The sequence below is a fragment of the Equus przewalskii genome, chromosome 3, assembly GCF_037783145.1.
Source record: "Equus przewalskii isolate Varuska chromosome 3, EquPr2, whole genome shotgun sequence".
In the NCBI taxonomy this organism is placed as follows: domain Eukaryota; kingdom Metazoa; phylum Chordata; class Mammalia; order Perissodactyla; family Equidae; genus Equus; species Equus przewalskii.
Window position 1 is genome coordinate 17194660 of NC_091833.1, and position 21238 is coordinate 17215897.

The 21238-nt window shown below is 35.8% G+C and overlaps 1 protein-coding gene across 14 annotated transcripts in view; it reads right to left on the bottom strand.

Moving 5' to 3' along the window:
* Positions 1-20854, bottom strand: part of TERB1 (telomere repeat binding bouquet formation protein 1) — a 45396-nt gene extending 24542 nt beyond the window's left edge. For 5 of the 14 annotated variants that reach the window (XM_070612067.1, XM_070612079.1, XM_070612073.1 and 2 more), the window contains exons 1-8: positions 20721-20850; positions 17619-17681; positions 7523-7633; positions 7199-7327; positions 5229-5360; positions 4299-4359; positions 4088-4203; positions 3863-3985 (exon numbers count right to left, since the gene is read on the bottom strand). In XM_070612067.1, the coding sequence (XP_070468168.1) occupies positions 3863-3985; positions 4088-4203; positions 4299-4359; positions 5229-5360; positions 7199-7327; positions 7523-7633; positions 17619-17649 (703 nt within the window). In that variant the 5' untranslated portion in view covers positions 17650-17681; positions 20721-20850. Of the gene's footprint in view, positions 1-3862; positions 3986-4087; positions 4204-4298; positions 4360-5228; positions 5361-7198; positions 7328-7522; positions 7634-17618; positions 17682-19873; positions 20091-20180 lie in introns of those variants that run through there. The other 9 variants (XM_070612068.1, XM_070612077.1, XM_070612070.1 and 6 more) reach the window with 3 other exon arrangements.
* Between the last annotated feature and the right edge of the window lie 384 nt (positions 20855-21238).

The window sequence follows — 21238 nt, forward strand, 5'->3', positions numbered from 1 at the left end:
CTACAAAGTATTTTCATTAAAAAAAAAAAAAATGCTGGGCCTGGCCCCATGGCCAAGTGGTTAAAGTTTTGCAAGGTCCACTTCAGCGGCCAGGATTCATGGGTTCGGATCCTAGGCATGGACCCACTCCGCTCACCAGCCATGCTGTAGCGGCATCCCACACGCAAAAAAATAGAGGAGGATTGACAGAGATGTTAGCTCAGGGCTAATCTTCCTCAAACAAAAAAAAGAGGACAATTGGCAATGGATGTTAGCTCAGGCAAATCTTCCTCAGCCAAAAAAAAAAAAAAACCAAAAAATCCTGAAAAAAGGAAGTATTTTTAAGCACTTAGACGAAAATGGCATTGTTACCACAAAGAATTTTAGTTACAGCCTATGTAATGAAAATTCAGACTTATAAGTAGAATATCCTAGTCTACACCTGTACACTGAATATTTCAAATTTCCTCTAATCTATATTTCATACCAGTTTGCTAAGAGTATTGAGGTCCTATGACTATTACTCTTCCAAGTTGGCTTTTGGAGAAAGAGGAAATATGAAAGCATCATGGAAATAGACTCCAATTTTTCAAATTAGAGAGATATGTTCCTTTGCATATAAAACATGACTATTGGTTTTAAACACCTGAATATAGATAGACACCAGCAATGTATGAGAAAGTTCTAGTTGCCCCACATTCTCATCAAATATTTAATATAGCCTTTTTGCTTTTAGCCACGCTAGTGGGTATACAGTAGCATCTCCTTGGGATTTTCGTTAGGATTTCTCTGATGACTAATGATTTTGAGTATATTTTCAAGTGCTTATTTAATATTCATATCTTCTTTGTTGAAGTATCTGTCCAAATCTTGCCTATTTTTTCTAATCATTAGGTTGTTTTTTGTCTTATTGATTTGTAAGAATTCTTTATTATTCTGAGTACAAGTTCTTTATCAGACGTATATTTCACAAATATTTTTCTCCCAGTCTATGACTTGCCTTTTCATCTTCTTAGCAAGATCCCTGAAGAGCAAAACATTTTAATTTCAGGGAAGTCTATAATTTTTTCTTTAGTGGCCCATGCTTTTTGTGTCCTAAGAAATCTTTGTCTACTCCTAAGTTATGAAGATTTGCTCCTATGTTTTTGTCTGGAAGCTTTATAGTTTTAGTTCTTACATTTAGGTCTATGGATCATTTCAAGTTAATTTTTGTATACTGTGTAAGATAAGGATTGAGATTCATATTTTGCATATATATACCCACTTTTTCCAGCACCATCTGTTAAAAAAGACTATCTTTCCCCACATGGAATTATTGTGGTACTTCCGCAGAAAATCAACAACTATATATGTATGAGCCTATTTCTGGGATCTACTATGTCCATCGATCTCATATGTCTAGATTCACACCAACGCCACACTTTCTTTCTTCTTTTTTTAAAGATTGGCACCTGAGCTAACAACTCTTGCCAATCCTTTTTTTTCCCCTCCTTTTTCTCCCCAAATCCTCCCAGTACATAGTTGTATATTTTAGTTGTGGGTCCTTCTAGTTGTGGCATGTGGGACGCCACCTCAACGTGGCCTGATGAGCAGTGCCATATCTGCGCCCAGGATCCGAACCAGCGAAACCCTGGGCCACCAAAGTGGATTGCGTGAACTTAACCACTCGGTCATGGGACCAGCCCCCCACACTTTCTTGATTATAGTATAGTAAGTATTGAAATCAGGTAATATAAATCCTACACTTCTTGTCTTTTTTCAAAACAGTTTTTACTATCCTAGCCCCTTTGCATTTCCCATGTAAATTTTAGAATCAGCTTGTCAATTTCTACAAAAAGCCTGCTGGGATTTTGAGAGGGAATGCCATGAATCTAGAGATGAATCTGAGAACTGAGATTCTAACAATATTGAGTCTTACAATCCATGAGTATATCGCCCCATTAATTTAGGTGTTATCTCAGAAATGTTTTATAGTTTTCAGCATATAGACATTGCACATATTTCATTAAATTTATCCCTAAGTATCTAGTTTTTTTGATATTATTGTAAATGATAGTTTCCTCAAGTTCCCAATTGTTTGTGGCTAGTATATAGAAATACAATTGACTTCTGTATATGACTTTGTATCACGCAATCTTGCTAAAATTACTTATTAGTTGTAGTAGCTTTTTTGTAGACTCTTGGGATTTTCTACAGACAACCACATCCTATACAAATAAATACTGTTTTTCCTTCTTCCTTTTCGATCTCTATACCTTTCATTTCATTTTCTTGCCTTATTGCACAGGCTTGGACCATCTAGTAAAATGTTAAAGTAGTGACAGTGGCCATCCTTGGCTTTTTTTCAATCTTAGGGGGAAAGCATCAAGTCTTTCACCATTAAGTATGTTGGCTGCAGTATTTTATAGAGGCCCTTTATCATACTGAGAAAGTTCCCTTTTATTCCTAGTTTGCCAAAAGCTCTTGTCACAAATGTATATTGAATTATGTGAAAAGCTTTTCCTGCATATTTTGAGATTATTGTGTAATTTTCCTTTTCTAGTCTGTGAATATGGTGAATTTTCTAATGTTAAATCAAACTCACATTTCTAGGATAAATGCCACTTGGTCATAACGTATTATCCTTTCTATATATTGCTTCATTTGATTTGTTAACATATTACTACGGGTTTCTGCATCTATGATCATACAGGACTTTGGCCTATAGTTTTCTTGTATTGCCTTTTTCTAGTTGTAGTCTGGGAGTAATGCTTATAAAACGTGTTGGGAAGTGTTTCTTGCACTTCTATTTCCTGGAATAATTAATGGAGAGTTTTATTTTTTTCTCCTTAAATGTTTGGTAGAATTCACCAGTGAAGCCATAAGAGCCTGGAATTTCCTCTGTGTTAAGGTTTTAAACTACAAATTTGATTTCTTTAATAATACAGGAACATTCAGGTAATCTATTTCTTCTTGAATGAGATTTGATAGTTTGTGTCTTTCAAAGCATCTGCCCAATTCAGATGAGTTGTCAAATTTAGTGGCATAAAGTTTTCTACTATTCCTTTATTATCCTTTTAATATCTGTTAAGATCTATAGTGATGTCACCTCTCATTCCCAATGTTGGTAATTTAGGTCTTCTCTATTTTGTGATTAGTCTGGTTGAAGGATCCATTTTATTGACCTTTTTAAAGAACTAGCTTTTGGTTTCATTGAATTTTCTCTATTCTGTTCTTTTTCTATTTCATTTTTTCTTTTTCTGATCTCTTTATTATTTCCTTTCTTATGTTTACTTTGAGTTCAAATTGCTTTGTTTTCTAGTTTCTTAGGTGGAAACTAACATAACTGATTTGAGAGCTTTCTTCTTTTCTTAAGCAAGCCTTAATGCTATAAATTTCCCTATAAACACTGCTTTTGGAGCATTCCACAGTTTTTTTAAGTTGTATTTTCATTATCATTCAGTAAAAATATTTCTAATTTCCTTTATGATTTATTCTTTGACTGACAGGTTTGTATTTTTTTGTTTTAGCTTGCTTTCTTTAGTACTGGCCTGTTTAATTTCCAGATATTTAGGGCTTTTATAGATGTTTTATTTTTACTTATTTCTAATTTAATTCCATGTAGTCAAAGAACACAATCTGTGGGTTTTCAGTTTGCTTATCCAGCTATTCTGTTTTGTGAGGGTATCTGGGGAAATTCAAAACTATGCTGCCACCATCTTCCCACTATCTTCCTAACAATATCTACTTTTAAGATTTTCCTATCTGCAATAGTCCAAATGCATCCAAAATGACCCAAGTCACTGTAATAAAATCAATCCATTAATTTAATTAATTCAACAAGTTTTGTTATGCTTTGAAATATTTTTCTTCAAGTATAACCTAGAGAATAATAAATACTTACTGTTATTTGCAAGAGTAAGTCCAATAAATGAGCAAATAGGGCGAATTATCTCAGGTTTCATGCAATTGATTAGCCAGTCATTAGCATGTGGGAAAAGTGAACAGCAAAGCATTTGATTCTCATCTGAAAGTAGACAAAGTCAATCATGCCTTAATATATTTGGAAAATGTCAGCTTTCATTTGTTTTTGTCTTTATTTTTACCTTTAAATATTTGAGATAATTACCATTTTGAGGATTGTTGACACAGACACATAGAGTACTACACACTGAAGACCACAACTGATAACTCTGGAAAACATTTTTATCTGACAAATTCAATTCATATTTTGAAAGAGCTGTCCTATTAGATTAAAAAGAAAAGGAAGCAAATTAATACAAATGTGTTAAGGTCTTAAGTAATAAATAATTAATAACAAGAAATTTATATTTGCTTACCTGAACAACTGTGACAGAATTGTTATACAACCTGTTTCTCTCACAAGCGTTTGTCCAGTCCCTTAAAAAAATAGTCATACTTTACATGAATATGATTTTTATTTAGAAATAATTTTGCAAAAATGGAAAATGACATTTAAGTAGTATTTTCAATAAGTAACTTTTAAATTGCTTTAAAGCATTACAAAGTATAAGAATTATAGTGGATAAAAATCTGTCATCAAGATTATTACGGAAAATACATTTACCTATGTTTATAAAATGATAGTATTAAAATTTCCTCTAAAAATTATAAAACACTTGTTTTGCATGGTTCTGTGTTGCAATACCAAAGTATGCTCCAAAACAGAAAAACATAAATTCAAAATAGAAAAATAAAATCTAGACGTGTTTTAAATGCTTATAAAATCTTTAACAATTTGAAGACATAAATAAAGCAACGTTTAAAAATAAACTTTGCCTGGGCAATAGGTATACAGGAACACTCTGTACTCTCTTTGCAACTTTTCTGTAAATCTAAAATTATTCCAAACTAAAAGCTAAAAAAAAAAAAACCCAAATCTAGCTAAGAGCTATATGAAATTTAAAGCTATTGCTGGCTGATACAGTAAACACTGTAACTAACTGGCCAATTCACTGGAAAAATCAACCAAATTAATTCATTAAATGACTCTCTTTTGCTTTAAAGCTGTTCCTTTTCAATGTTAATTAAATAGTACATATCACTTTACTATTTCCTAAAATTAACAAATTTCAATCAAACAATTAAATGTATGCTATTAATTCTCTTTTCTTTAAAGCTAGTAGTTCTCAGAAATTAGTAACATTAAAAAAGACACTGATATAAAGCTTAGAATAAAAGGATTAATATTGACTGTTCCAGTTTATTATTTTTTAAAATGTTTTTACAACATAAGAAAATGTACTTACTATTATTTGAAACTAGAACCAAAATAACATAAACAGACATTCTTTTCAAATTTGTGTTTGAATCATTATCAGATAAGAACCAAGCTAAGTCTTCAAACAATTCTGAAGTGCACAAAGTCTGCTGACAGTAAACTGAAATATAAAAATATAATTTTAATTTCTATGTATTAGCACAAACAAGTTTTACGATATGCTGAACAAAATATAAAGTTGCCAGACAGAATGGTTCTTAACCAGATCTCATTTCATTTGACATTTATTAGCCATACAACAAAATTTCTGACAAATTGATGTGTGCTTAGTAAATTAGTAGACGAAAGAAGCAATATCTTAAGCAGTACTCAATCTAGGCTCTAAAACATGTATCACAATCTCATGGAATTTCCAATAAAAACCTAACAAAAAATAAAATATAACAAAAAAATTTGAAGAGAATAGGTTAGTAACAAAACACAGCAAGAGAAAAATTCAAGAAAAGTCATAAAACTGCTTTAGAAAACAGATACAAATGATAACTGTCCTATTGTTTTAAGACTTTTCTACAGATAAAGATACGTTTTCAAAAAGCAAAAATGATACCTGACAGTGGGGTTTTTTGTGTGTGATAATCATGCAATAAACAGAATTTTTTTTCAAGTAATTTGAATATAGGGATATAATTACCATTTTATCCAGTGTGCAGAACCAGCTATTAGATATTAGACTCTCTCTCAAAGGGAAGGACTACATCTTACTTATTACCAATGCCTAGCACAGAGCTTGGTTCTTAACAAATGATGAAGATATATTTAATGGATGAAAAGATAAGAATATAAAGTTGTTTGACAAACAATGGTTTAGATTCAATCTCATTTCAGGTATACTACAGAAAATATTTTTGCCAACAACAATTTCTATACCCAGAATATATTTACCCACACACAAGATGGTTGTAAGTTATCTTTATCTTTTGATTTAATTACCTGGATATAGAGACAATGAACAGAATTAAAAAACCAGAGGTACACCACCACATATTAAAATTCATTAAGTGATAATGGCAGTATCTCAAATCAATGTGAAACAAACCTACTTTTTAATAAGCGTAAGAACAGGAAACAACTAATGCGTATCAACATAATAAATATAACAGAAAAATAAATTAAAAAGAAGTGTTAGGATAGTCGGATTACCATATAAAAAAAGATAGAAGTGGAGCCATTCATCATACCATAACCCAGGAAAGTTCAAAAAGGACAGGAAATGTAAAACTAAATCATAAAACCATACAAGTACCAAAAGAAAAGGTGGGTGGATTGCCTATAACCTGAGAGTATGGAAAACTTTCCTATGACTCAAAATCCAGAAGCAAAAAGGGGAAAGATTGATGAATTTTATTTTCATAAAAATAAAAAAACTTTTGCATGGCAAAAAGAAAAATGGTTAAGCATAGTAAAAGATAAAATTAAAAAAACATTTCCAATTAATAGCAAGAAAAATTGTGAAAGATTTTGAAATGGATGAAAATGATTACTAAACGTCCTGTGTAGCACACCCTTCTAGATTATCTGGGCCTTTCACAGTCTTTGGGCTATTTTACAACTCTGTAAATTATATAAAACTGATAGTAATGCAAGTTATTCTTGTTCATAGAAATGCAAAACATTTTGGCCAGCGGAATGCAATTGATTTTTGCCCTGCAAATACTGACCAGTTATATGCCTATTTATAAATCCATTTCAGCATTCCTAAATGCCTATATTGTTTTGCCACTAATTTTGAAACAGTTGTAACATTTTACTTATTCCTTCACAAATTAATGTTAAATAAAATCTCTAGCATGCATTAATTTAAATAAATAAATAAAGTACCTGGATAAATCTATCCAGACATGTAAAAAAATGAATTTCATTCTAAAATTATTTTTTAGTAGTTTGTTAAAGTATAACACAATGTGAAGGAAAACACAAAATAAAGTTTTAGTATTTTACCATTTTGTTCTGCAACAGTTCCTAATGTATACAAGGCTGCTTCTTTTACCACGTTATGTTCACTTGACTTTGCAAGATCTTTTACAAATGTCAAACCACCAATTTCCCTAAAATAAACACCTGCATTACCTGTAGGGTGTGCAGAGAAAACAAAACAGAAATGATATTTATTTGGATTATTCTTTTATAGATAAAATAAATCACATGAACACAGTAATATAACATGTAGAGTAACTGAGTGGAAGACAAAGAACTAGGCACATTTCACATATCGCAATACTCAAGAACTAGAACCACAGATAAAAATTCATTATCATGTCTTACTGTTCTGGTGACAAATTGAATGAATAGTGACCAAAGCTTCCTTTTGTGAAAAAGGGTTGTCCATTTGATACTTTAGACACTCCAATAATAAGTTCAGGTCAGTCTTCATTTCTAAAGAACAAAAGTTTCATTATTTTAAACTGAATGTTTTCTTTCAAAAACTAACCACTTAAATTTCACTTTCTAAATACATATCTTTGTAAAGTTTTCTTTTCAAATAATAAGTGTATATTACTTTTATAATCTAACAAACAATAAAGATATATAAAAGAAACACGTTCTTTAAATAAAAGAACTTATAATTACTTGGTTTTCCCCTTGCATGAAATATATGAATAGAAAAAGCCAAATATTATTCTCTTTAAATAAAGCTACACTGGTTTAAATATCTGCCATTTAGAAATGAACTGAATGAAATGAAAATACAACATGTCAGAATTTGTGGAATGCTATTAAAGCAGTATTTAGGAGAGAATTTATAACATTAAACGTCTAAATTAGAAAAGAATTAAGGTCTCAAAAACAATGACCTCAGCTTCCACCTTAAGAAACTAGAAAAGGGGTAAATTAAACCTGAAGTAAGTAGAAGAAAGAGAATTATAAAGATCAAGGCTGAAATCAGTGAGATAGAAAACAAAAAAACAACAGGCTGTCTCATTGAGAAGATCAATAAAACCAATAAACCTCTAGTGAAACTAATCAGGAAAAAAGGAGCAAAGATACATATTACCAATATCAGAATGAGAGAGATGGCATCACCACAGATTCTATAGATATTCAAAAGACAATAATGGTTATGTACATACCTACTTTATGTTACGTACTTCATACCTACAGATTCAATGACTTAGGTGAAATGGAGAAATTGCTTGAAAGACAGAAATTACCAAAACTCACTCAAGAAGAAACAGATAACCTGAATAGTCCTATATCTATGAAAGAAATTGAAATCCAGAGAATCTTCCTGCAAAGAAAACTTCAGATTCAAATGACTTCATTTGTAAATTCTTCCAAACACTTAAGGAAGAAATAGTATCAGTTCTACAGAAACTGATCCCAAAGTTTGGAGAGAAGGAATACTTCCCAACTTATTCAATGAGGTTGGCATAATCGTTATACTAAAACCAAAGCCATTAGAAAGAAAAAAAGAAAACTACAGACCAATATCCCTCATGAATATACATGCAAAAAGTCTAAACAATGTTAGCAAATTGAATCCCAGGATATATTAAAATAACAGTACATCACGACCTAGACGGTTTATCCCAGGAACGCAGAGTTGGCTTAAGATTTGAAAAATCAGTCACTGTAATGCTACAAATTAAAAAGGAAAATCATATGGTCATCTCAATAGATATAGAAAAAGCAATTGATTAAAATCCAACATTCATTTCTGATCCAAAAAAAAAAATTCAGCAAACTTATAATAGAAGGGAATCTCCTCAACCTGACAAAGTATACCTACAAAAAAAAGAAAAAACCTACACTGAATATTATACTTAACAGGGAAAAACTGAATTCTTTCTCCCTAAGATCAGGAACAAAGAAATGCTTAACATTGTATTGGAGAACCTAGCCAGTGCCATCGGTTAAGAAAAAAGAAATAAAAGTCATCCAAGTTGGAAAGAAAACAGGAAAACTATCTGCATTCACATGTGACATGATCTTCTGCGTAGATATCTGATGGAATCTACAAAAGAGCTACTAGAACTAATAAGCGAGTATAGTAAAATTTTAGCATATCCATTTAACATACAAAAATCAGTAATATATTAGCAATAAACAATTGGAAATTGAAATTTAAAAACAATGTCATTTACAATAGCATCAAAAATATGAAATACTTAGGGATAAATCTGACAAATGATATGAACAACATGTACACTGAAAACTAAAAAATACTGCTGAGAGGGGCCGGCCGGGGGGTGCAGCCGTTAAGTGTGCACGTTCCACTTTGGCGGCCCAGGGTTCACTGGTTGGGATCCCAGGTACAGATATGGCACCGCTTGGCAAGCCATGCTGTGGCAGGCATCCCACATATAAAGTAGAGGAAGATGGGAATGGATGTTAGCTCAGGGCCAGTCTTCCTCAGCAAAAAGAGGAGGATTGGCAGCAGAAGTTAGCTCAGGGCTAAGCGTCCTCAAAAAAAAAAAAATACTGCTGAGAGATATTAAAGAAGATTGAAATAAAGGGAAATAATGGGTTGGAAGACTAATTGTTAAGATGTCAATTCTTGGGGCCGGCACTGTGGCTGAGTGGTTAAGTTTGCACACTCCGCTTTGGCAGCCCGGGGTTTCATCGGTTGGGATCCTGGACGTAGACATGGCACCATTCATCAAGCCATGCTGAGGCAGCATCCCACATGCCACAACTAGAAGGACTCACAACTAAAAGTATACAACTATGTACCAGGAGGCTTTGGGGAGAAAAAGGAAAAATAAAATCTTAAAAAAAAAAAAAAGACGTCAATTCTCCCCAAATTGATCTCTAGATTCAATGAAAACACAACAGGCTTTTTTGGTAGAAATTGATAAGGTGATTCCAAAATTCATATGGAAATACAAAGGACCTAGAATAGCCAAACAATTCTGAAAAAGAATAAAGCTGGAAGACTAACACTACCTGAACTGAAGGCTTATTATAAAGCTATAGTAATCAAAAGAGCATAATATTGGCATCAACATAGACAAATAGATCAGTGAAACAGAATACAGTCCAAAAATAAACCCATACATATACGAATAGCTGATCTTTTACAAAGGTAAAAAGGCAATGCAGAGGGAAAAGAATAGTCTTTTCAACAAATGGTGCTAGAAAAACTACATATCCGTATTCAGAAACATAATAAAACAAAATTTGAATCCATACTTCACGCTAGACAAAAATTAACTCAAAATGGATTGCAAACCTAAATGTAAAATCTAAAACTATAAAATTTTTAAATGATAACACAGGAGAACATCTTTGCAACCTTGGGTTAGGTGAAGATTTCTTGGACACAACACTAATAGCACAATCTGTAGGGGGAAAAAAAGAATAAATTGGACTTCATCAAAATTTAAAACTTCATTCTCTTAATAGTATTTTCTGAAGTGTATAAAAGACAAGCCACAAACTGAGAGAAAATCTCTGCAAAGCACATGTACATGCAGAAAATATATAGGCCTCTCAAAACTCAACAATAAGAGGACAAACTACTCAATAAAACAATGGGCAAAAGATTTGAACAGATACTTCAACAAAAAAGATATACAGATAGCAAATAAGCACACAAAAAGCTGCTTAACATCATTAATCATTAGGGAAATGCAGATTTTAATCATAAGGGGATACCATTACATTCCCACTAGAATGACTAAAATTTAAAAGACTGACCATAACAAATGTTGGCGAGGATATAAAGGAATTGGAACTCTCATATACTGCTGGTGGAAAGATAAAATGGTAGAACCACTTTGAAAGTTCAGCAGTTTCATAAGTTGTTAAACATATACCTACCATTTGATCTAGCCATTCCACTCCTAAGCATTTACCCAAAAGAAACAAGATATATGTCCATACAAAGACTCATACACAAATGTTCATGGCAGCATTCTACGTAATAGCCAAAAACTGTAAACAACTAAAAGGTCCATCAACAGATGAATGAATAAAGAAATTGTGGTATAACCATACAATGGAATAGTACTTAGCAATAAAAAAGAATTACCTATTGATATATGCCACAACATGGATTAATCCCAAAATAATTATGCTGAGTGAAAGAAACCAAACAAAAAGGGAGTACATACTATGTGATTCCATATACTGAAAAAATGCAAAGTAGACTATAGTAACAGAAGGCAGATCAGTGGTTGCTTGGGGAAGGGGAGTCCGGAAAGGGATAGGAGAGAGGTATTAAAAAAGAGCATGAGGATATGTTCATACCTTGATTGTGCCAGTGTTTGCATAGGTATAGACATATGTCAAAACTTATCAAAATATAAACTTTAAATACTTATTTGCAGCTAAAAAGGAAAACAATAGATGGTCATTTTCCTATAAAATTCTTTACCAGAGACTTTAAAAAATTTCTTATCTTGCTTTTAAGGATTTAAATAAAATTGTATATAGACTTTGACATATGCATGAATTAACATTTAAAGTTCTCATAGATACAGGATGAAGGGAGGACATAAAAATATAGAGGAGCACACTAAAATAACTAAAATCTATTATCAATCAATAGTCTTCCTCTTGAAAGAAATTCAACTGGCAATGAAATAATTCATGACTCAATTTGTTAGTGAAAAACCATAGTACAAAGGTTATCATTAAGTTGTCTCGGAGCAACAGCAAACACTTATTGGTCATGTTCTACATTAATAGAAACCGTAAAGTTTGACTGTATGGATATCAATAAGCCACTCATCATCAATAACATGCCAAAGAGGATTTTTGATGGGGCATGGTGATTTCCAATTCTAGGCACAAGTGCAGAGTGCAAGAAACGTCCCTACATACTCCTCTTATTTCCTTCTGTACACCCCTCTCGTACTTTGACATTTCCTATCATAATCCCTCCCTTCCCAGCTAAAGCACCCACTGACATCTACAACTCGGTTTTATCTTCTCCAGGCTATGCAACTTAGTCCCTTAAATAATTCCTTAAGAAAATAAGCAAGCCAGCAAAAACTGAAGTATACCATAAAAGCACAAGCAATAAAAAATGAATAAATTGGACTTAAAACTGAAAATTTTTGAGCTTCAAAAAATATCATCAAGCATGTGAAAAGAAAACTCACAGACTGGAAGAAAATATCTGCAAATCAGATATCCAGTAAGGCATTGTGTTCAGAAAGAACTCTTAAAACTCAATAATAAAAAAAATCCAATTAAAAATCACACACATCCTCTGCAACACTTGTAGTTTCCTGTCTTGTTAATTATAGCCATTCTAATGGGAGTGAAGTGATAGCTCATTGTAGTTTTGATTTGCATTTCCCTGATAGTTCATGATATTGAACATCTTTTCATGTGCCTGCTGGCCATCCGTATATCTTCTTTGGCGAAATGTCTGTTCAGATCTTTTGCTCATTTTTTAATTCGGTTTTTAGTTTTTTTGTTGTTGAGATGTATGAGTTCTTTATATATTTTGGATATTAACCCCTCATCAGCTGTATGGTTTGCAAATATTTTCTCCCAATTGTGAGGTCGTCTTTTCATTCTGTTGATGGTTTCCTTTGCTATGCAGAAGCTTTTTAGTGTCATGTAGGAGATATCGCCTCACTCCCATCAGAATGGCTATGGTTAACAAGACAGGAAATAAGTGTTGGAGAGGATGTGGAGAGAAGGGAACTCCCATACACTGCTGGTGTGAGTGCAAACTGGTGCAGCGACTATGGAAAACAGTATGGAGATTCCTCAAAAATTAAGACTAACTACCATACGATCCAGCTATTCCACTGCTGGGTATTCATCCAAAGAATACGAAAACACGAATACGTAAAGATACATGCACCCCTATGTTCACTGAAGCATTATTCACAATAGCTAAGTCTTGGAAGCAAGCTAGGTGCCCATCAAGGGATGAAGGGATAAAGAATATGTGGTATATACACACAATGGAACACTACTCAGCAATAAGACACGATGAAATCTGGCCATTTGTGACAACATAAATGGATCTCGAGAGTATTATGCTAAGTAAAATAAGGTAGAGGGAGAAAGTCAAATACCATATGATCTCACTCATAAGTAGATGATAAAAACAACAACAAACAATCACATAGAGACAGCGATTGCATTGGTGGTTACCAGAGGGGAAGGAGGGAGGAGGAAGGGCAAAAGGGGTGATTAGGCATATGTGTGTGGTGATGGAGTGTAACTAGTCTTTGGGTGGTGAACATGATGTAATCTACACAGAAATCGAAATATAATGATGTACATCTGAAATTTATATAATGTTATAAACATTATTATAAACAATGTTACCTCAATTAAAAAAAAATCTGAGCACATGAACACCAAAATACATCCATAAGTATGTTCATAAAAGCATTTTCTACAATAGGCCCAAACTGGAAACAATCCAAACGTCCACCAACATTAGAATTGGCTTTTTTAGGTGTGATTTAGTATACAATGGAGCACTACTATAGAGTAATGAAAATGAATGAACTCAACTACATGCCATGACATGGACAAAGCTCATAAACAACAACATTGAGCAAAAGAGGCAAGAAACAACAAAATTCATAAAGTATGATTCCATTCAAACAGAGTTCACAACAGAAAAATATTTTATTTAGAAACGTACCCACAGATGGTAAAATTTTTTAAATGCAAGGAAATTATTATAAAAAAAGTCAGGATAGAGTTACTTCTAGTAGGTAGCAATAAGGCTGTAATTGAGTAGGAGTCCACTGGAGGCCTTTGGGTGGTAGCAATGTTCTATTTCTTAACCTGGGCTTTATCTAAATGGGGTGATGTGTGTGTGTGTGTGTGTGTGTGCGCATGTACTTTATGTATGTTATATAGCACAATAAAGACAAAAGAAATTTTAAATGTAAATAAAAAAACCACACAAGGGATTTAAATAGACATTTCCCCAAAGAAGATATACAAATGGTCAGTAAGTATAAGAAAAGATGCTCAGCATCATTAGTCATTAGGGAAATACAAACCCGAACCACAATTAGATAGCACTTCACATCCACTAGGATGGCTACAATCAAAAAGACAATCTATAACAAGTGTTGACCAAGGATTTTGAGAAAGTAGAGCCCTTATACATTGTCGTAGGAATGTACAATAGTACAGCCACTTTGGCAAACAGTCTAGCAGTTCCTCAAAAGGTTAAGCATAAATTTACCATCGACTCAGCAATTCCACTCCTAGGTACATACCTAAGAGAAATGAAAACATATGTCCATACAAAAACTTATACATGAACGTTCATAGCAGGATTATTCATAATGGCCAAACAGTGGAAACTCAAATGTCCATCAACTCTTGAATGGATAAATAAAATGATATTTCCATTCAATGAAATATTACTCAGTGACAAAAAGGAATGAAAATACTGATACAAGATAGATGATCCTTAAAAACATTATGCTAAGTGAAAGAAGTCAGTCACAAAAGCCCACATATTATATGATTTCATTTGTATGAAATGTCCAGAATAGGCAAATCTAGAGACAGAAAATAGATTAGTGTGCCTAGGGTTGCAGGGGGGTGGGGGGAGGGGGGAGGGGTGCGGGGGGTGGTGACTGCTAAAGAGAATGGAGTTCCTTGGGGGGTGATGAAAATGTTCCAAAATTGATTGTAGTGATGGTTGCACAATACTGTGAATACACTAAAAACAAGTGAATTATATATTTTAAATGGGCAAATTGTGTGGTATGTTAATTATATCTTAATAAAGTTATTATATATAAAAAACCAAATTACTAGTATGCTTTGCAGTTGACCAAATGACCAAAGCAGCCCCTATCACAGTTCTTTTGGGTGACTGACATGGATGTCGGGAAACAGAGAGTCCCTTTCCTTTCCAAATTTCAAAATGTACGTAAATTTGGCTAGTCACTTCCAAGGCCAAACTTTGGACCCTTGTCATTAGTCAAAAACAGCTCTATCACTGATATTTTCAACTCTATTATTTTACTTTTTGAATATTTCCCCTAATTCTTTCAATTGTCTTACTTCCTTATTCTTATATTTACTCCTTGACCCCTAAGATCTCTAATTCCTTTAAGTTCTCCAAGACTTCTCATTTCACTTCCTTCCCTATTCATCCCAGATGCCAGGATTCATCACCTCACCGATTATCTTGCTAGGATTCTTTTGACTCCTAGTCTTTCCAATAAACATATCTTATAATCTTAATCAAGACTCAGAAACACTTTCCTTTCTTTGTTTTTTCAGCTCAAATTTGGGCACTGTTAAAGGAAAAAAAAATTTAAGCAGTTATACCTTACAAATATCTTGTATGCATTCCAAGTTACAGCCCCTGACTCTACTTAGTAATCCCATCCAAGGTCAGCTCTATCTCCCACTCCCTTCTGCTTTGCCTCCCATTTTCCTCAAAGGCTATTCTAAATCTTCAGCTCTCTTCAAACCTCCAACCCCAGCCCCACATCTCACTCTCTTCCATTTTATGTTTTAATTTGGGTTTCTCCAGAAGTAGACCACGAGACAGGGACTTGAGCACAAGCACTTTTTTAAGAAGGTAAAATAGGAAAGGGAAGACAGACAAAAGAAAGTTATTATTATGGGTAACTAGAGCTTAATCCTACTGGGAAACTCTAGAAGCCAGGGTAGAGCCATGTGTCTCAGAGTCATCCCTGCCAGAAGGTGAAGAGTATTTATCCATCAACTCCCATCGGTCATTTGCTTAGGGCTGCTCCCAGGGAAAGGGTCATTAATTACCTGGCATCTCTGGCTTGCCTTGCTCTCTGGGCAAAGCAGATTACAAACACCAGAATAAACCCTCAGTCAAAAAGACACAGATTAGTTAGGCCTGACAGAATTCCCGAAACACTTTCTACAGTACAGACTTCCTACAAAATATCTACAGCCACACCCATTCTTATCTCTTCCTCTGCAATATCAGAACAGGTATCCAGCTCCCTTCCTGTTCATGGTTAATCCATTCACCCGTGTTCTGGGACCCTTTAGTGACTACAACTACTATAGTTTGGTGGGGGTTTTTCCTGTCCAGAATGATTTCCCTCCTCCTTGCGGTTTCTTTGGAGAACTCTTCCTCACAACTCTGTTTCCCAGCTGTAAGAACTGATACATTTCCTTTTTTGCTTGAACTGGTTTGAGTTGGATTTCTCTCACAGGCAACTCAAAAGACACTATTATAGGCTCATGACCTCCTTAAAACTCTATTCTTTTGACAAATCTTTACTGAATGCCTACTACGCATCCACTCTGTACCCGACAGGATTCTGATTCCAAGAACTCATAATCTGGTGATGGAGACAGAGAAGGATGTAGGTAATTTCCGTAGTGCGATAAATGGTCTGAGAGGGGCGTCTACGATTATCCTCTCTCTAGTTTCTTCATCTTCTTCTCCAGAATGCCCATTCACTCTTCATATATTCCCTTGTCTCTATGCCCCTTATAAGAACCTGTTAACATTACAACCTCCCTCTAGCTACTGCCGTATATCTTCAGTCAAGCTTTTAAGACGAGTAAGCTATTTCATATTGTCTTCAGATTCTTATTTCCCAACCATACCTCAACATACTGCAATCTGGCTGAAGTTTATTAAATGTACTGTTAATAAAACAAATGACCTCCTAAATGCAAAATCCAGTGGATAACTCAGTCATCATCTGTGGACATTTGACACTAATGCTCTCAAGCAATCTTTCTGATGAAGCATTCTTAAGGCTAATTTCCAAAATATCACATTCCTGACTCTCCATTCACCTTTCTGAATTTTTCTGTCTTTTGAGGGCCCTCTTCCTCAGCCAAACCCTTATGTAACGGTATGCATTAAAGAACACTATTCCCTATCCTTTCCTTTTTATATATTTCCTGTCTGGTTAATCTCCATGCCCATGGATTTAATTTCCATCTTTCTAATGACAACTCTGAAATCTGTACTTCCAGGTATACTTTGATAGTGGTTCTCTCAAGTTCTCACTGTTCTTGTACATACCTCCAATAAACCAGTTATCATATGGTATTCTAATTATCAGCACGCCTTTTTCTATTAGAATGTCAGCTTTCTGAAGTCAGTGTGACAGGCACAGTGTACGTACACAAAAAATATTTATATAAATTGCTGAATGATTCTTTCATTTCCTGGATCCTGTCAGATAATCTGCAGTATATCCCACAAATATATTATAAAACTAATTCCAGATACAGTTATATGTCACTTAGCGACGGGGATATATCTGAAAAATGCATCATTAGGCGATGTCATTGCTGTGCAAACATCATAGAGTGAACTTACACAAACCTAGACAGTATAGCCTACTACACACCTGGGCTACATGGTACGAATCTTATGGGACCACTGTCATATATGTGGTCTGCAGTTGCCCGAAACGTTGTTAAGCAGTGCATGACTGTTTATGATCCATGAATTTCTCACCTTGTATTTTCTTTGTGTCCTCACTTTCCATGCTTGTCTGTATTCTTTCTCCTTATATTTCATCTATAAGATAAAGTGTTTTCTCAATTTAAATCAATGTTTGAGAATTTCAGCATTATAAATGCAAAAGGGTAGGGAAAGAATAGTTTTCCTGAAACCAGACGAACAGGGATTGAATCTACAACTTACTGGATGTGTGATACAGGGCGTGCTTAAGTTCTCTGAGGCTCAGATTCCTCAAATGTAAAGTAGACGGTTCCTACTTCATTGAGTTGTTACAGGAATTAAATTTGAAAACATACATGAGCGCATCCGGTTTTCTTAAGCACCACAGGCATTCAACACATTAAATAAACACATGGATGATTGGTTGACTGAATCTGACTGATCTTCTTCTGGTCCTACTTCCTTATTTTCTTTCCCATAAATTTTCATCCCACTGTTTCAGATTGGGCACCCCTCCAAAAATCAGAATCAGAAGTTGAACACACACTTTGGAATAGCATTTCTCTTAACAAGCTAAGTTTAATACTAAAAATTTTTCTAACAATCCATGGTTCTTTCAACACAGTATTCCACTATTGAGCTTAAATCTTTGTTTATATATCATTTGTTAGAAGAATTTTAAAAATAACTGGCAACGCTGAAATGGCTTCTCATATCCTTTAAAATGCTAAACCGATGTTTTAGAAAAATGTAACAGATTCCAATTAACTTCTTAGAACAATAAATTAGGACTCACAGAACTCCAAAATTATTATTTACTCCAACACTATGTGGTTCAAGGGAGATACCTAACTATCCTTTCTATTTTTAATTCTCACTCTCAAAATGAAAACAAAAATTCCCACTCTCAAAATGAAAACAAAAATTCCCAAACAAAAAATTTTTAATAGTAAATGTGAGAATTTTTTATAAAGTAATGTACAAATACATACTAGCTTTGCCATTTTTAAACCTAAATATTTCATTAAAAGAAGACTGGTTAGGTACATTATAGTACATCCACAGGATACGGTTACAAGAACCTTGATGTTTACTCTAAATGTTTAATAGCAAGGAAAAATGCTTCTGTTACAATGTTAATCAAAAAGAGCAAGACAAAAATTTTATCTACAGCATGATCCCAATGATGTAGAGGCAAACATAAAAACTAGTTGAAAGACAGGGACATGCTGACACTTGCATTCTTTAGCTGGTGGCTCTATGGTGTTTTATTCCACTGTTTTCTATTTTTCACAATTTTTACAATAATAAAAGCTTCTGACTTTCCGCAAGTCCTATCATAGGCCAGGCTCTGTTCTATAAACCTTACAAACATTATCTTTTTAATCTTTACAGCAACCCTACGGGGAAGCAATAAGGATAAAGTCAGATGATGAGAGGGTAAACAATTTGCCCAAGTTCAAACAGCTAGCAAGTGCCAGAGCTGCCAAGAAAACCTGAGGCCGGGCCCTACACTCTTACGCCCCAGTATACTGTCTCCCATATGTAAACATGCATTACCTTCAGGCAAATGGATAAAGATTTGGAAAAGGAAGACTAAATTAAAAAACAGACTGCTAAAAAAATGGACTACTGTATCACATGTGGAGGTTTTTGCTTTGTGAAGGAATTTAAGGACTATTCTCTTAGTTTTAATCAGTCAATCTATTCTGCTTTTTAATACAATTTTATTTTTAAAGAGGGATATAATTTTTAAATATAAATGTCTTGAAATCGAAACTGACAAAACACACTACCGTCTATTCCCCTTTGTCTTTCTTATACCGTTTTCTAATAAATGGTTACTTTGCACAGTAAATTTAAAGTTTGCCAAGTACCTAGTAGAGTTACACAAGTCATATACTTTCTAGCTAAGTGCTTAAAACCATCCACAGCAAAGGACAGTAACTTTCAAGGGACTGATAATTTAAAAATTATACTTAAAATTATAAAATACAGTCTATTCCCAAGAACAAAACCATCTGCCCAATAAAGCAGAGTATTATTTTCAGTAATTTAGTGAAGATGCAAATTGTAATGAACGACAAGATTCCAAAATGATTTACTGTATTTTCACAGGAAAAAAAAAAGATTTTTCCAGGTAACAGGAAGAAACTACCCCATTTACAGGATCCACTCAATCTACTTCCAAAAATAGTACTGTTTAACTCAAATCCAAATTTAAGCAAGAAAACTAGCTGAACTCTTTTACTTGGCTTAGAAAACGTTAACATGAAAAGCTTCAGAAATCTAAATATCCCCCCAAATACCTGAAGGATAAATGCTATCTTTCTGTGTAAGGCTGGGGGGGGCTGAAAATCCTACTAACTGCCATGACTACATTGTCGACATTGAGAAATAAGCGTCAATCGGACCAGGAAACAAGACGGGGGCGCCCGGAGCGGGTTCACGCCGCCACACGAGCGCCTTGGGCCGCGGTAGGCTGGCGCCGCCGTTCCGCGCCCACACTCGTCACCCCGCCCCAGCGTCCACGGAACCCGGCGCACGAGCTTTCTGAGGCGGCGAGGCCCCTCCGCCGCTTCCTCATCCGCGCTCATCCCCGCACGGCCCGCTCACCTAAAGGGCTGGAAGAACTCCTTCCGCAGCGGCCCCTCAGGCTCCTCCGAGAGCGTTCCCCAGCCCCTGTGAGGACCGCGCCGGTTAAACGCGCCGTCGGGCCCCACCGCAGGCGACTCTTCGGTAGCGGGAGGGCCCGAAAGGCAGCCCAGGTACCGCGCCCTTCCCTCAGGGGCCGCCTCGACCCGAGAACCGATGTCCCCGTGGCTCCCACCCTTGCCTACATCAGAATCAGCTGGGGAGGCCCGGGTATGCTCAAGCACAATCGGGTCGGAAACCGCCAGCCCCCAGAGGCCTAAGTGGTAAGTGACAATCGCTTTGCCAGAGGCTGCGGGGACTGCGGCCTCCTCAGGAAGGCCCCTCGCCCCTGCTCAACCCATCCCCTCACGTAGGCCAGTTAAGAAGGGAACAGCGGGGCGACCCGCATCCTGGCCGCTATGAGGGCCACCCCGGCCTGCGGCCGCCTGCCACGACGGAACGGTCCCAAGGCGGGCCTGGGCAGGCCCCGAAGGCGCAGGGAGCAGAGGCCGTGGCCTTTACCCTCAAGTCACAGCGCTTGAACTCCCCCGCTTTCTCCCTTGCTGCCTTCCTACGACGACGACGCCACCTGACCCGTTTTCCCGCCGACCCGGCCACACGCACTTCCGCAGGGCGGGACTTCCGGCCGCCCGCCCCGCCCCCACGCGGCATCTCTGGGTCGGCTTCTCTTCCACGACGTTCCCACGGGCAGGCGAGAAGCAAGGGTGTGGATGTGGGGTCTTTAGCAGTGGGGAGTCACTACTTGAAGGGGAAATCATCTAATCTCACCACCCCCTGTTTTTAGGGCTTCCATTGTCCAGACGGGCATTCACCCGAGTTAGGAGAGCCAGCTCGGGCTCTGGGACCGTGGGCACGGGGCTCGCGTGGCAGCACGTGCCCAGGCCTGGGGGGCGGGGAGGCCCGCCCGGCCCTCAGTCCTCGCGCACAACCTTCCCTCCGCGTTGTATCCGGTCCTTGTTTTCTGATAAAACTATGTATCTGAAATACCTGTCTTTTAAAATTCCATTACTTTTACCAAC